This window comes from Marmota monax, unplaced genomic scaffold (genome assembly GCF_021218885.2).
Source record: "Marmota monax isolate L192 unplaced genomic scaffold, Marmota_monax_Labrador192_F-V1.1 WCK01_AAM20220418_F8-fsc00104, whole genome shotgun sequence".
NCBI classification, from domain to species: Eukaryota; Metazoa; Chordata; class Mammalia; order Rodentia; family Sciuridae; genus Marmota; species Marmota monax.
In genome coordinates this window covers 3119281-3133403 of record NW_026693836.1, presented here as the reverse complement: position 1 = coordinate 3133403, position 14123 = coordinate 3119281, and the positions used below count along the sequence as shown (strand labels likewise).

Sequence of the window (14123 nt, the reverse complement as noted above, 5' to 3'; positions counted from 1 at the left end):
AGAGCATGAGAAGAAGATTAACATTAAACAGGGATGAGAGGTGGGAGGGAAAGGGAGAGAGAAGGGAAATTGCATGGAAATGGAAGGAGACTCTCAGGGTTATACAAAATTACATACAAGAGGAAGTGAGGGGAAAGGGAAAAAAAATACAAGGGGGAGAAATGAATTACAGTAGAGGGGGTAGAGAGAGAAGAGGGGAGGGGAGGGGAGGGGGGATAGTAGAGGATAGGAAAGGCAGCAGAATACAGCAGACACTAGTATGGCAATATGTAAATCAATGGATGTGTAACTGATGTGATTCTGCAATCTGTATATGGGGTAAAAATGGGAGTTCATAACCCACTTGAATCAAAGTGTGAAATATGATATATCAAGAACTATGTAATGTTTTGAACAACCAACAATAAAAATTAAAAAAAAAACTTTTTGATTAAGTGTAATATTATGGCTCCTTGAAATCTTTACATTATTCTTCTTATATTAATTTATAATGACAATTACCATGATCACTAACATTTACTGTGAGCTTATGAAATTCCATGCACATTTCTAAGGGCTTTACTAAACTCATTTAATCCTCATTACAGAGATGATGACACAGAGCTAAGAGATATTAAGTAACTTGCCTGAGATCAAACAGTCAAGGAGTAAAGAAGAGAGGTAAATTCAGGCAAACTTATTGTGGGGTCCACTTTCCGAACCACTAAACACTATTGCTCTTATTGAAGAATGTGTTTAATTTATGATTGCTTTTCGTGCTTTTTTCTATAGATTTAAGCCTTAGAAGTATAATAATAATAATTTAGACATTAAGTTATTTTCGTCATAATACACTTTCAGTTGGCAAAAGTCTAAAATTTAAGGTAAAAGATCATAATTTAGTCCAAACCATACAAATAAAACTTTCATAAGATAAGTGTTTAATTTCTACATAAGTGCTTTTAAAAATTCATCCCCAAGGTGGGTATTTAAAATATCCAAACTCAGTAGTCAAATTCAAGAAATAAAATGAGGCTTTTAACAGGACAATTTTTATACTATTTCAGAAATAAGCACTAACTGAACAATAAGTATGACAGAAGAGAAGCTAAAATGATACTATTTCGCAGGTCTACAACAGTCACTTTTTCAAAACTTCTTCAGAGCAAGGACCATGACTTTACCTTTCAATCAATACTATGCAACGTCAGTAAGTGCTTAGCTCAATAAATATTTAATGAATTGAATCCTCAATAAAGCACAAATGCAATTCAAATTATTAAATTAGGAAAATGATTAATTTCTTCTCAGGCTATTTCTGGACTGAACTTAAAAGTAAATTATAAGTAAAATATTTACAGCAATACGATGAAAGTGATAATAGCCTACTCCAACCTGATGTCAAAGTAGGATGCCAAAGGAGGTTAGGAAACAAATCACATGAATCAGAACTATATTTAACACCTTCACACCCCTTACTTTAAGCTCATTCACTAATCAGTTCTGCAATGCTATTATAAGCCTATCAGTAGTAGTAGTACCATTAGTAGTAGCAGTAGTAGTAGTAATTATTACAGGTACAATTTAATTCTTACTTGGGCCAAATGGATCTTTTTCATGGCTTGGAAACCCCGTACATGTGCCTTTTCAAACTGCTCCATTCTCTCTTGTGCTGCCTGCTTTTGCAGTTCTTCCAATCGTTCAGCTTCTTTTTCAGCGGCCAAGTGAGCATCTGGCTAGCAGTCAATCAGTAACATTTTAGACTGACTTTAGATAATTTTTTATAAAAGTGTGAAACAAAATAATTTAACAGCAAAAAATTTATAATCATGTTTTTTACTTACATAAAATTACACTGTTAAGAAGAGCTGTTTTTAAATGCCCACAAGAATCAATAGCATGTATTTAGTGTTTATTTATCCAAGCACATTTTTTCCATCATATTTATTTATTTTTTGGTAGCACTGGGGATTGAACCCAGGGCCTTGTGCATGCGAGGCAAGCAAGTTACCAACTGAGCTATATCCCCAGCCCATCATTTTTAAGTTAAAAAATTACATTAAAATGACAATGTTGAAAGGTCTCACAAATATGATAAAGAAACCAAATGACAAACATCCAAAGTCATGTAAGTAATATAAAGAAAGGGATTTGTCTGGGTTTTTTTTTTTTTTCTTTTTTTTTTTAAGCAAACATCTGCTACTTAGCTTTGGTCTAGGAAAAACTAAAATACTAACTTTAATATAAATTCTGGCTCCCTAGATCTAATGTATAGCAATTATTATGCCATTGTATAGCCAATCACCATCTCATTAACATAACAATAGTAATATAACCTGGATTTACTTGTATTATCTGAAAACCATGATCAATATATGTAATCATTTTAAATGTACCAGGTCAAAGGAGGAATTGAACCCAGGGCACTGAACTATATCCCCAGTCCTTTTCTAATTTCTTATATGGAGACAGGGTCTTGCTAAGTTGCTCAGGCTGCCCTAAAACTTGTGATCCTCCTGCCTCAGTCTCCCGTTTTCTGGAATTACAGGTGTGAACCAACATGCCTGCTAGCTCAGGGCTAACATCTTTATATATTTTATATGTTGAAATTCTATAAGTAAATCAAAACAATAACAAACTTTATATGTATAACTAAAAACTCTCATATAGTGGGAAAAACAGATTAAAAAAACTGATGACTAGTAAGAAAGAATATACTGGACAAACAAGTTTAATAAAAATATCTTTCACCTTTGAGTAAATATTTATGCAAACCTAAATAATACGAGGCAGAACAAAAACGAATAAAAAGTATAATCTCCATAGAATTATTTAGTGTAATAACATGCAAAACATTGAACAAAAATAACCTTTGAGAACATATTATTCCTTTGAGGTCAGGAAATTTTCAAGAAAAAAAATTGCTTAGGAATTCTTCAGACTCTTGAGAATGAATTAAAAGCAGAATGTCAATTTTGGTAAACCAAAATTTTAAGAACGGAAAACCTTACAAATAGCATATAACATGAACAATAAATATACCTGATCTAAAGAGAAAATAACTAGGGAGGCTAGTTATAGCATTCCTTGGTATATATCCTAAAGAATTAAAGTCAGCATACTCTAGCAACACAGGCACAGACATGTTTATAGCAACAGAATTCACAATAGCCAAATTATGGGAACCAGTCTAGGTGTCTGTCAATGAATGAATGGATTCAGAAAATGTGGCATACAGAATGGAGTTTTATTCACCAATTAAATGAAATTATGCAATCTACAGGAAAATGGTGGAACTTGAGAGCTTTATAACAAGCAAGCAAATAAGCCAAACTCAGAAGGTCATGGGTCATGTTTTCTCTCATATGTAGAAGTTAGAGAAAAAAGGAAAAAAAAAAAAATGGGTGGGGGGGACTCTCAAGAAAATAGAGACTAGCAGAGTTGAAGGGGACCAGGGGGAGAAAGGAGAGGGAAAGGGGAGATCCTGGGAAATGAAATTAACCAAATTATGTTATGTACATGTTTAAACATGTCACAATGAATCCCACTATTACATATAATTATAATGCAACAATAATTTTTTTTTTTTTAATTAAGGAGGTTGTGGGTCTAGGTTAGTGGTAGAATTCTTGCCTACCATGCACAAGGCCCTAGGTTCAAACCCCAGCACCGAAAAAAATAAAATTTATGATCCCCAAACAATTTTTGTTCTTAGTCACCAAATTTCAAAACGAGGCTTTACAAGAATACTTTAGGAAGAAAGACCCCTATAGAAAATTTAAACAAAAATCTGAATTATTGTTAGATTTCATTTTTAGTGGATGCAGGTGAAAAATGTGAAATTTGCTAAACTATGAAAACCACTCAAAAAGATATTTCTGAAAAATTTTTTCATGAGTTATAATCTGTAGTGCAAAAAAAAAAAAAAGCAAAGCAGTTTAATAAATACATTTTTCATCTTGTCCATCAGTTATTTGGATAGAAGTCTTTTTAAGTATGATAGCATGGCAAACTATCATACTTAAATCTGATAAATTAAATACGATATTGTACTTAAACACAGAAAACAGCTGTTTCTGCTTCATTTCTCCACAGACATTTCTGTGTCACAGAAAACAAAATAATGGATGAGGCTAGAAAAGTACTTTTGGACTCATATTTTGAAAAAGTGTACACAATTTTCATTGACAAAAGAGAGAAATATAAAGGCCAACATATTATATTTTGTTAATTGGTGTGTACTGAAAATGAATAAGTAAACATAACAGAGAATTACTGACTTGAAGTAGGAGCATGGCAGGCTAATGTCATTATTCTTTTCCAGCAAAAGACAAATTTAATGATACGAAGGTTTGGAACTGCTGTTTCAGAATATCAAAAAAATTCCACAATATCAACTCTTATAAGTTAAAAAGGCATACTGAACAAACAAAAGCAGTTTATTTATAAAAAAAAACTCCAGAAGAAAAATACTCAAACATCTATGACAATAATACACAAATTTTTTATTATACTTGCTGTTAAGATCAGAACATTCTATTCCAGAGCAGATGCTAAATTATTATACATGTGAGGTAAAGATGAAAATTCAGAGATGATTTTATCTTGAAAGCAAAGCTCATTGCTTGTTGTTACTTTTTAAATCCAAGATTTAAGAACAGATTTTTACCTAAGTGAGGGAGTAAAGCAGCAATAAAATATCAGAATAAAAACTGTAAAATCATCAATCTATTCTGAAAATATTCAGAGAGCATCTTCTTTAATCAGTACAAAATGCTCTGGCTGGGGTACTACTGTTATGAAACTCTTTTAACTTCTGGTCCAATCTTTAAAAAGTCCAGAAATTGAAGAGGAAAGAGGTCTAGCTAATATCAAAAAGGCAAACTTAATGACTTAATCTAACATTATCACTTATGTTGATGAAGACAGGAGAAAAATCTATCTTCATCAATCTCAACTAAAAGGAAACATCTATTTAAAACTGCAAAAATGCAGTATAGAAACAAAGAGGGCAAGTTAGCAACAGACTAGTTATTACACCTGTATTACAATGACATTGAAAACATAATTATATTTTGTATAATTTTTAAATAAATCTCAATTCTCAGGGGTTCATTCTATGATGATGATATGCATGCTAGGTATTAACTGAGCATGGTTAACACTTGCTATTAAGCAGTCAACCAAAATGTACATTTGTTGCATTTTAAACTCCACACAAATACTCTACTGATACCTTATTTTCCTAGTGACCAAAAGTATTCAGCAGAAATATTAAAATCCACTATTACAAAGAATTAATAATTATAATAATAACAATATATCATTTATCACTCTTAAGATTGGCAGCTATTTTTAAACCATAGTATTCTATGCAGGCAATGGTATGGTAAGACAACCATTTTCATATTACTGATATTTTTAAAAAAGACAATTTACTATCAAAAGTTCTTCATGATTATGTAACAAGAACATGGCAAGTAAGCTTCAGAGGACATACAGGGTCTGACCATTTCGCTTTTGGAAACTGTATAACCACAAAATAATGTGGAGAGGCAAGATGGTGGAGATGAGCTAAGCAGCAGTTCCAGATTTCCTCACAGCACAAATGGGAGGCACAGAAGGAAAAGCAAAATTAAGAGAATTTTACCATAGGTATATACCTGAACTTGAGGAACAGCAGTGATCAACTTCAATAACTTTTATTCTTATAAGGTTGAATATATTGAGGCCTTGGCCAGAAGCAACTATAGCAAATAGGCTCAGAGGCATTGTTTAAAGCTGGGCTGATATTGGGATCAGTAGAAATCACACAGTGAATTAAAATACCATTTTCTGGATATTCACCCAATACAGGGATCTTAAGAAGTTCAAAAAGTAGTCCTTCACTTAAAAAAGGAGTCATAACCATACTGATAATGTGTACACATACAAACAATATGAAAATAAAAGGGAACAAAACACCCCAAACAACCCAAATGCCTCAATAACAGACTTTATTGACACCACAATGGAAGAAATGTAAAAAGGAATTTAGAAAAGTTCATAGTTAAACTGTACTATTAGGTAAAAGATGATTTGGGAGTGAAATCAAGAAAAATACAAGAAGTGAAAGATCACTTCACTAAGGAAATAGAGATTCTGAAAAACAACCAATCAGAAATCCTTAAGATGAAGGAATCAATAAACCAAATTAAAAATTCAATGAAAAGCATCACAAATAGACTAGACCACTCTGAAGATAGATTTTCAGACCTTGAAAACAAAGTATATAATCTAGAAAATAAAACTGACCACAGAGAAAAGATGTTAAGAGACCATGAACAGGGCTGGGGATGTGGCTCAAGCGGTAGCACGCTCGCCTGGCATGCGTGCGGCCTGGGTTCGATCCTCAGCACCACATACAAACAATGATGTTGTGTCCGCCAAAAACTGAAAAATAAATATTAAAAAATTCTCTCTCTCTCTCTCTTTAAAAAAAAAAAAAGAGAGACCATGAACAGAATAATCAAAAATATGGGATAATATTAAAAGATCAAATTTAAGATTCGTCAGGATAGATGAGGGCTTTGAAATACAAACTGAAAGAACACAATAATATCAGGAAATTTCCCAAACCTTAAGAATGCAATGAAAATTCAAATGAAGGAGGCACAGGACTCCAAATATACAAAATTACATCAGATCTGCTCCAAGGCACATTATGATGAAAATACCTAACATACAAAATAAGGATAGAATTTTAAAATTCCTAGATAAAAAAGACTGGCACATTTAGAGGGAAACCAATCCAGATTTCAACTAATTTCTCAACCTAGACCCTAAAAGCTAGATGGTCTTGGAATAACATACCAAGCTCTGAAAGAATATGGACACCAACCAAGAATACGACACCCAGCAAAAGTAAGCTTTAGAATTGAAGATGAAATAAAAACCTTCCATGATAAACAAAAGCTAAAAGAATTTACAACTAAAAAGCCTACACTACAAAACATACTCAATAAACTAGTCCATGAAGAAGCAATCAAAAATAAACGTGAAAAGCAGAACAGAGAAGAAATATACTAGGAGAACAGTCAAGTAAAGGAGAATCAAATTCAATTTAAGCACTACAAATAAACCAAAATGACAGGAAATAAAAACCATAACTCAATAATAACACTGAATGTAAACGGTCTGAACTCTTCAACTAAGACATAGGTTGGCAGTTTGGATTTAAAAAAAAAAAGAAAGAAAGAAAAAGAAAAACCAATAATAAGCTGTCTCCAAAGGGACTCACCTCAAAGGCAAGACATCCACATACTGAAAGTGAAAGATGGAGAAAAAAACATACCATTCACATTGATCTTGTAAACAAGCAGGGTCACTATTCTCATATCAGATAAAGTGGACTTCAAGCCAAAATTAATCAGAAGAAAGAAAGAAGGTCATTTCATTCTGCTTAAGGGAATCACACAAGACATAATGATTGTAAATACTTATGCCCCAAACAACAGAGCTTCTACATACAACAAACAAATCCTTCTAAATGTTAAAAATCAAATAGACCACAACACAATAATACTGGGTGACTTCAACACACCTATGTCATCACTGGATTGATCATCCAAACTAAATAAAGATGCTACAAAACTAAAATTTTTACAATGAATTTTAACAGACATATATAGAATATTTTATCCATCAATGACTGAATACCCCTTCTTCTCAGCAGCTCATGGATTCTTCTCTTAAATAGACCATATTGAGGCCACAAAGCAACTCTCAGCAAATACAAAAAAATAGAGATGATTCCCTGCATTCTATCAGATCATTATGGAATGAAATTAGAAATCAATAATAAGATAAAAAGTAGAAATCACACTAACATGTGGATACTAAAATAGTACACTTTTGAATGATGAATAGATAGTAGAAGAAATCAGGAGAAAAATAAACTAAATGAGAATAATGATACAACATATCAAAATGTATAGGACACTATAAAAGCAGTTCTAAGAGGAAAGTTCATAGCACTAAGTTCATACATTAAAATAGAAAGATATCAAACAAACAATCTAACATTACATCTCAAGGCTCTAGAGAAAGAACAAGTGAACACCAAAATTAGTAGATGAGAAATAATTAAAATCAGAGCTAGGGGCTAGGCTCAAGTGGTAGAGCGTTCACCTAGCACATGTGAGACAGTAGGTTTGATCCTCAGCACCATACAGAAGCAAAATAAAGATAAAAAAAAAAAAAAATCAGAGCTAAAAATCGAGGAAATTGAGATTAAAAAAACAAAACTCAAAATATCAATAAAACAAAAGATGGTTTTTGGAAAGAGTAAACAAAACAGATAAACCCTTAGCTAAGCTAACCAAAAGAAAGACTGAAAAACTCAGTTATTAAAATCCATGATGAAATGGAAATATCACCATAGACACTACTGAAATCTATAGGATTATTAGAAACTATTTTGAAAAAATTTATACTCCAACAAGCTACAAAATCTTGAAGACACTGACAAATTCCTAGAGACATCTGACCCACCCAAATCAAACCTAGAGAATGCAGACAATTCAAACAGATCAATTTCAGGTAATGAAACTGAAGAAGCATCAAAAGACTACCAACAAAGGAAAACCCAGGACTAGATGGATTCTCAGCTGAATTCTACTAGACCTTTAAAGAAGAACTAATAGCAATCCTCCTCAAATTATTCCATGAAATAGAAAAGGAGGGAATTCTTCCAAACTCATTCTATAAAGCCAATATCACCCTGATGCCAAAATAGACAAAGCCACACCAAAGAAAGAAAGCTTTACATCAATACTCTTGATGAACACAGATGCAAAAATTCTTAATACTGGCAAATTGCATACAAAAACACATAAAAAGATAGAGCACCATGATCAAGTGGGGTTCATCCAAGGGGTGCAAGATTGGCTCAACATACAAAAATCAATAACTGTATTCCACCACATAAATAAACACAAAAATCACATTATTGTCTCAACAGATACAGAAAATGCATTTGACAAAATACAGCATCCATTCATGTATAAAACACTAGAAAAACTAGAGACAGAAGAAACAAAAATTGTAAAGGATATATAAGACAAACTCAGGGCCAACATTATTCTGAATGGAGAAAAATTGAAAGCATTCCTTCTAAAAACAAGAACAAGACAGAGATGCTCACTTTTACCACCTCTATTCAACACAGTCCTTGAAACTCTAGCCACAGCAATTAGGCAAGAAAAGAAAATTAAAGGGATATGAATAGGAAAAGAAGAGCTTAAACAATCTCCAAGGACATGATCCTATTATTCAGAAGATCCAAAAAGCTCTAAAAGAAAACTTCTAGAACTCATAAGTGAATTCAGCAAAGTAGCAGGATACAAAATCAACACATAAATCAACCACTTTCCTATACTCTAATGGTGAATCTACTGAGAAAGAAATTAGAAAAACCATCCTAATCACAATAACCTCAAAAAAGAAAAACAACTTGGGAATCAATCTAACAAAAGAGGTAAAGGACCTCTTCAATAAAAACTATAGAACCCTAAGAAAGAGAATGAAGAAGACTATAGAAGATGGATAGAACTCCCATGTTCTTGGATAGGTAGAATTAGTCTTATCAAAATGGCCATAGTATGGTAATGGTTTGGATATAAGATGTCCCCCAAAAGTTCCTGTGTGAGACATGCAAGAAGGTTTAGAGGAGAAATGATTGGGTTATGACAGCCTTAACCCCAGCACTAATTCAATCCCATGATGGGATTAACCAAGTGATAACTTAAGATGGATAAGGTGTGCCTAGAGGAGATGGTCACTGGGGGTGAGACTTTGGGGTATATATTTTTTATGTGCCAAGTGGTCTCCCTCTGCTTTCTGATCATCATGTGAGCCACTTCCCTTCATCTCACACTCTTTTGTCATGATGCCTTACTTCAAGTCCCAAGAAATGAACCCAGCTGTTTATGGATTGAGACCTGTGAAACCTTAAGCCCTAAAATTCACTTTTCCTCCTCTAAAATTGTTCTTCAGGTCCTTTAGTCACAGCAGTGAAAAAGCTGACTAAAACGACTACCAAAAGCACTATACAGATTCAAGGCAATTCCCATCAAAATTCCAGTGATGTTCTTCATAGAAATAGAAAAAGCAGTCATGAAATTCATTTGGAAACATAAGAGGCCCAGAATAGCCAAAGCAATCCTCAGCAAGCACAAAGAAGTAAGAGGCATCAAAATATCAGACTGTAAATTATAAAACAGAGCTATAGTAATAAAAAGAGCATGTTATTGGCACCAGAACAGGCATTAAGACCAATGGAATACAAGACACAGAGACAAACCCACATAAATACAGTTATCTCATACTTGATAAAGGTGCCATAAACATTCATAGGAGAAGAAAAAGCCTTTTTAGCAAATGGTGCTGGGAAAACTGGAAATACATAATGAAATTTACCCTGCATACAACTCAACTCAAGGTAGATCAAAGACCTAGGAATTAGACCAGACATACTGCACCTGCTAAAAGAAAACATAGGACCAACACTCCAATATATGAGCTCAGGAACTGACCTCCTTAACAAGACTCCTAAAGGGTAAGAAGTAAAATAAAAACTCAATAAATGAGACGGCATCAAATTAAAAATCTTCTTCATAGCAAAGGAAACAAGAGCACAAAGAAACAGCCTACAGAATGAGAGGAAATCTTTGCCACTTTCTTCTCAGAAAGGTTTTAATATCCAGGATATACAAAGAAACAGACTTCTCAAAAGAAGAAATACTAGGCCGGGTGCAATGGCGCACACCTATAATCCCAGCAGCTCAGGTGGCTGAGGCAGGAGGATCACAAGTTCAAAGCCAGCCTCAGCAATTCAGCAAGACCGTCTCTAAACAAAATATAAAAAAATGCTGGGGATGTGACTCAGTGGTTAAGTGCCCCTGATACCAAAAAAAAAAAAAAAAAAAAAAAAAAAAAGAAGAAGAAGAAGAAGAAATACAGTCAACAAATCTATGAAAAGAATGTTCAATATCCCTAGCTATTAGAGAAACTAAAATTAAAACAATACTGAGATTTCATTTCACTCTAGCCAGAATGACAATTATCAAGAATACAAATAATAAATACAGGCAAGGATGTGGGGAAAAGGGCACACTCATACATTATTGGTGGGACCGCAAATTGTTGCAACCACTATGGAAAGCAGTATGGATATACCTCAAAAAACTAGGAATGGAACTACCATTTGACCTGGTTATACCACTCTTCAGTATATATCTAAAGGAGTTAAAGTCAACATACTACAGGGATGCAGCCACATCAGTGCTTATAGCAGCACAATTCACAATAGCTAAACTATGAAGTCAACCTAGGTGCCCTTAAATAGATGAATAGAAAAAAAAAAAAAAGGTGGAGGTGGGGTTGTGGCTCAGGAATAGAGCTCTAGACTAGCATTCAAGAGGCACAGGGTTCAATCCTCAGCACCACATAAGAATAAAGAAATGTGGTATATATACACGATGGAAATTATGACATAGATGGATCTGGAGACTATTATGCTAAGTGAAATAAGTCAACCCCCAAACAACAAAAGTCAAATGTTTTTTTTTTTGTTTGTTTGTTTAAAGTTTTAATTCCAATTCAATCAGAATTTATTCAGCAGGAGTTTCATTTTTTAGGATTTTTTTTTTTTTTTGTACTGGGGATTGAACCTAGGGCTTTGCGCAAGCTCGACAAGTGCTCTGTCACTGAGCTATATCCACAGCCACAGCTCCAGAGTTGTTTCACTTTTTTTTTTTATATATATATATTTATTTTTTAGATGTAGACGGACACAACACAATGCCTTTATTTTTATGTGGTGCTGAGGATCGAACCCAGGTCCCGCCCGTGCTAGGCGAAAGCTCTACCACTGAGCCACAATCCCAGCCCCCAATTTTTTTTTTTTTTTCTGATATGTGGAAGCTAATCTACAATAAGACAGGTGAGGGTTTAGGATAAAAGTCCAGTGAAGTAGAAAAGGGAAATAAAGAGAAGGGAGGGGGTATGGGAAAAAGAAAGACAGCAGAATGAATCTGACATAACTTTCCTGTGCATATACGAGTATACCACAGGGAATTTCACCAATGTGTCCAAACACAAGAAATTGATTTTAAAAAAAAAATAACTATGGGTAAATAGCAGAAAGATCAGTAGAGGGAAGGGAGCGGGGGATGGGGGAGAGAAGAGGAAGGAGAAATACTGAGGACTGAATTAGAATAAGATACATTCCATGCTTGTATAATTATGTTGAAATGGATTCTTCTGTCATGTACAGCAAAAAAGAATCAATAAAATAAAAGTAAAAGGCAATTTAATTACCTATATCAACTGTTATACAGTTTGGAAATAATTACTCTTCTAGGGATCTATTTGCAATATAAAATCAGATGTGGATATAAATAGTATAATTATGTTTACATCATTTATAGAAGCAAGTAAACCAAAATAACATAGGAATGATTTTTAAAATTCTATAATAAACTATTAAATGGCTATTATAAATCATGTTTTTAGCCAGATGTGATGCACCCATGACTAGTGAAGCTGAGGCAGGATTCCAAGTTTGAGACCAGTCTCAACAACTTAGTAAGATCCATTTCAAAATAAACAGTAATAGGACTAGGGATATAGATTAGTGATAAAGTACCCAATCCCCAGAATTGCAAAAACAATATTTTTAAAAGTGTGTGTAAGCCAGCTACAATGGCACACGCCTCTAATCCCAGCTGTTTGGGAGGCTAAGGCAGGAGAATCGCAAATTCAATGACAGCCTCAGCAATTTAGCAAGGCCCTGAGCAACTTACCAAGACCCTGTTTCAAAATTAAAAATAAAAAGGACTGGGGATATGGCTCAGTGGTAAAGGGACCTTGGTTCAAATCCCATGGGGGGACATATGTATATGTTTATAAAGACAAATTAATGAATTAAATATATTAACCATACTACCCTTTGGTCATGGAATCATTGGTACTTTCCCTAATTAACACTTACGTGCATAGTTCCAAATTTTTTCACAGAGAGCATATATTTATTACTTTATATAAAAAAGTTTTAAAAATCCACCATTTTAAAAGATAGCCATTTAAATAGCTATCTACTTTCTTTTATTCATATAAGAACACTGCATATCTGACATGAAAATCCAAAATATACTTACATGATTTTGATCATTATTGTCCTAGTATTATTAGTAGAATTATTCAAATTTTTGAAATCTGGCAAAACCAGACACAGAACCAAAATAGAAATGAATTCAGTGAACACAAATAATAAAGTGAGAGTATGAATAAACAATAAGTCAATCACCTGCTTTGTGACCATCTCTCTATTCACAAGAGTAGAAATATGATGGTAGGTAGAACTACTGGTTTTCATTGAAGAAATTCTTTTTACTTCAATGTTCTGAAACACACAAACATAAAAAAGAGAGCTTAGGTTAAAAGCATTAATTTTCACTTAATGCTGGATCCAATGTAAAAACAAACACAAAAACAACTTGCATTTTAATCAGTGCTATAATTTGGGTTTGAACATGGTTTGTCTTCTCTAAAATTTATATTGTAATTTAATCCCCATTACGATATTAAGAGGTGGGATCACCAGGAAGTGATCTCTAAGGAATGTTCTCCTCTAAGGAATGGATAAACCCTTTCAAATCATCAATGAATTTTTTTCAAAATGAATCTGCTATAAAAGTCAATTTGGTTACTTGCATACTACCTATCTGGTGCAATATGAGGCCCCAAACATTAACTTGGTATTCTTTTTTTTTTTTTGCAGGGGGTAGGGGGGTGGGGGGGAGGTACTGGGGATTGAACTCAGGGATACTCAACCACTAAGCCACATCCCCAGCCCTATTTTGTATTTTATTTAGAGACAGGGTCTCACTGAGTTGCTTAACGCCTTGCTATTGCTGAGGCTGGCTTTGAACTCACAATCCTCCTGCCTCGGCCTCCTGAGCCGCTGGGATTACAGGCATGTAGCACTGCACCTGGCTTTCAATTTGTGATTCTGCCAGCAAGAAGACCGTCAACAGATGCAGTCCTTCCACCATGCACCAGAACCATAGTGCCAAATAAACCTTTCTTTATAATACGCAGTC

The 14123-nt window shown here is 33.8% G+C and overlaps 1 protein-coding gene across 1 annotated transcript in view; it reads right to left on the bottom strand.

Moving 5' to 3' along the window:
• Positions 1 to 14123, bottom strand: part of Cep295 (centrosomal protein 295) — a 58618-nt gene that overhangs the window by 30760 nt on the left and 13735 nt on the right. The window contains exons 7-8 of the mRNA XM_058584967.1: positions 13328 to 13423; positions 1575 to 1715 (exon numbers count right to left, since the gene is read on the bottom strand). Of these exons, the coding sequence (XP_058440950.1) occupies positions 1575 to 1715; positions 13328 to 13423 (237 nt within the window). The remainder of the gene's footprint in view (positions 1 to 1574; positions 1716 to 13327; positions 13424 to 14123) is intronic.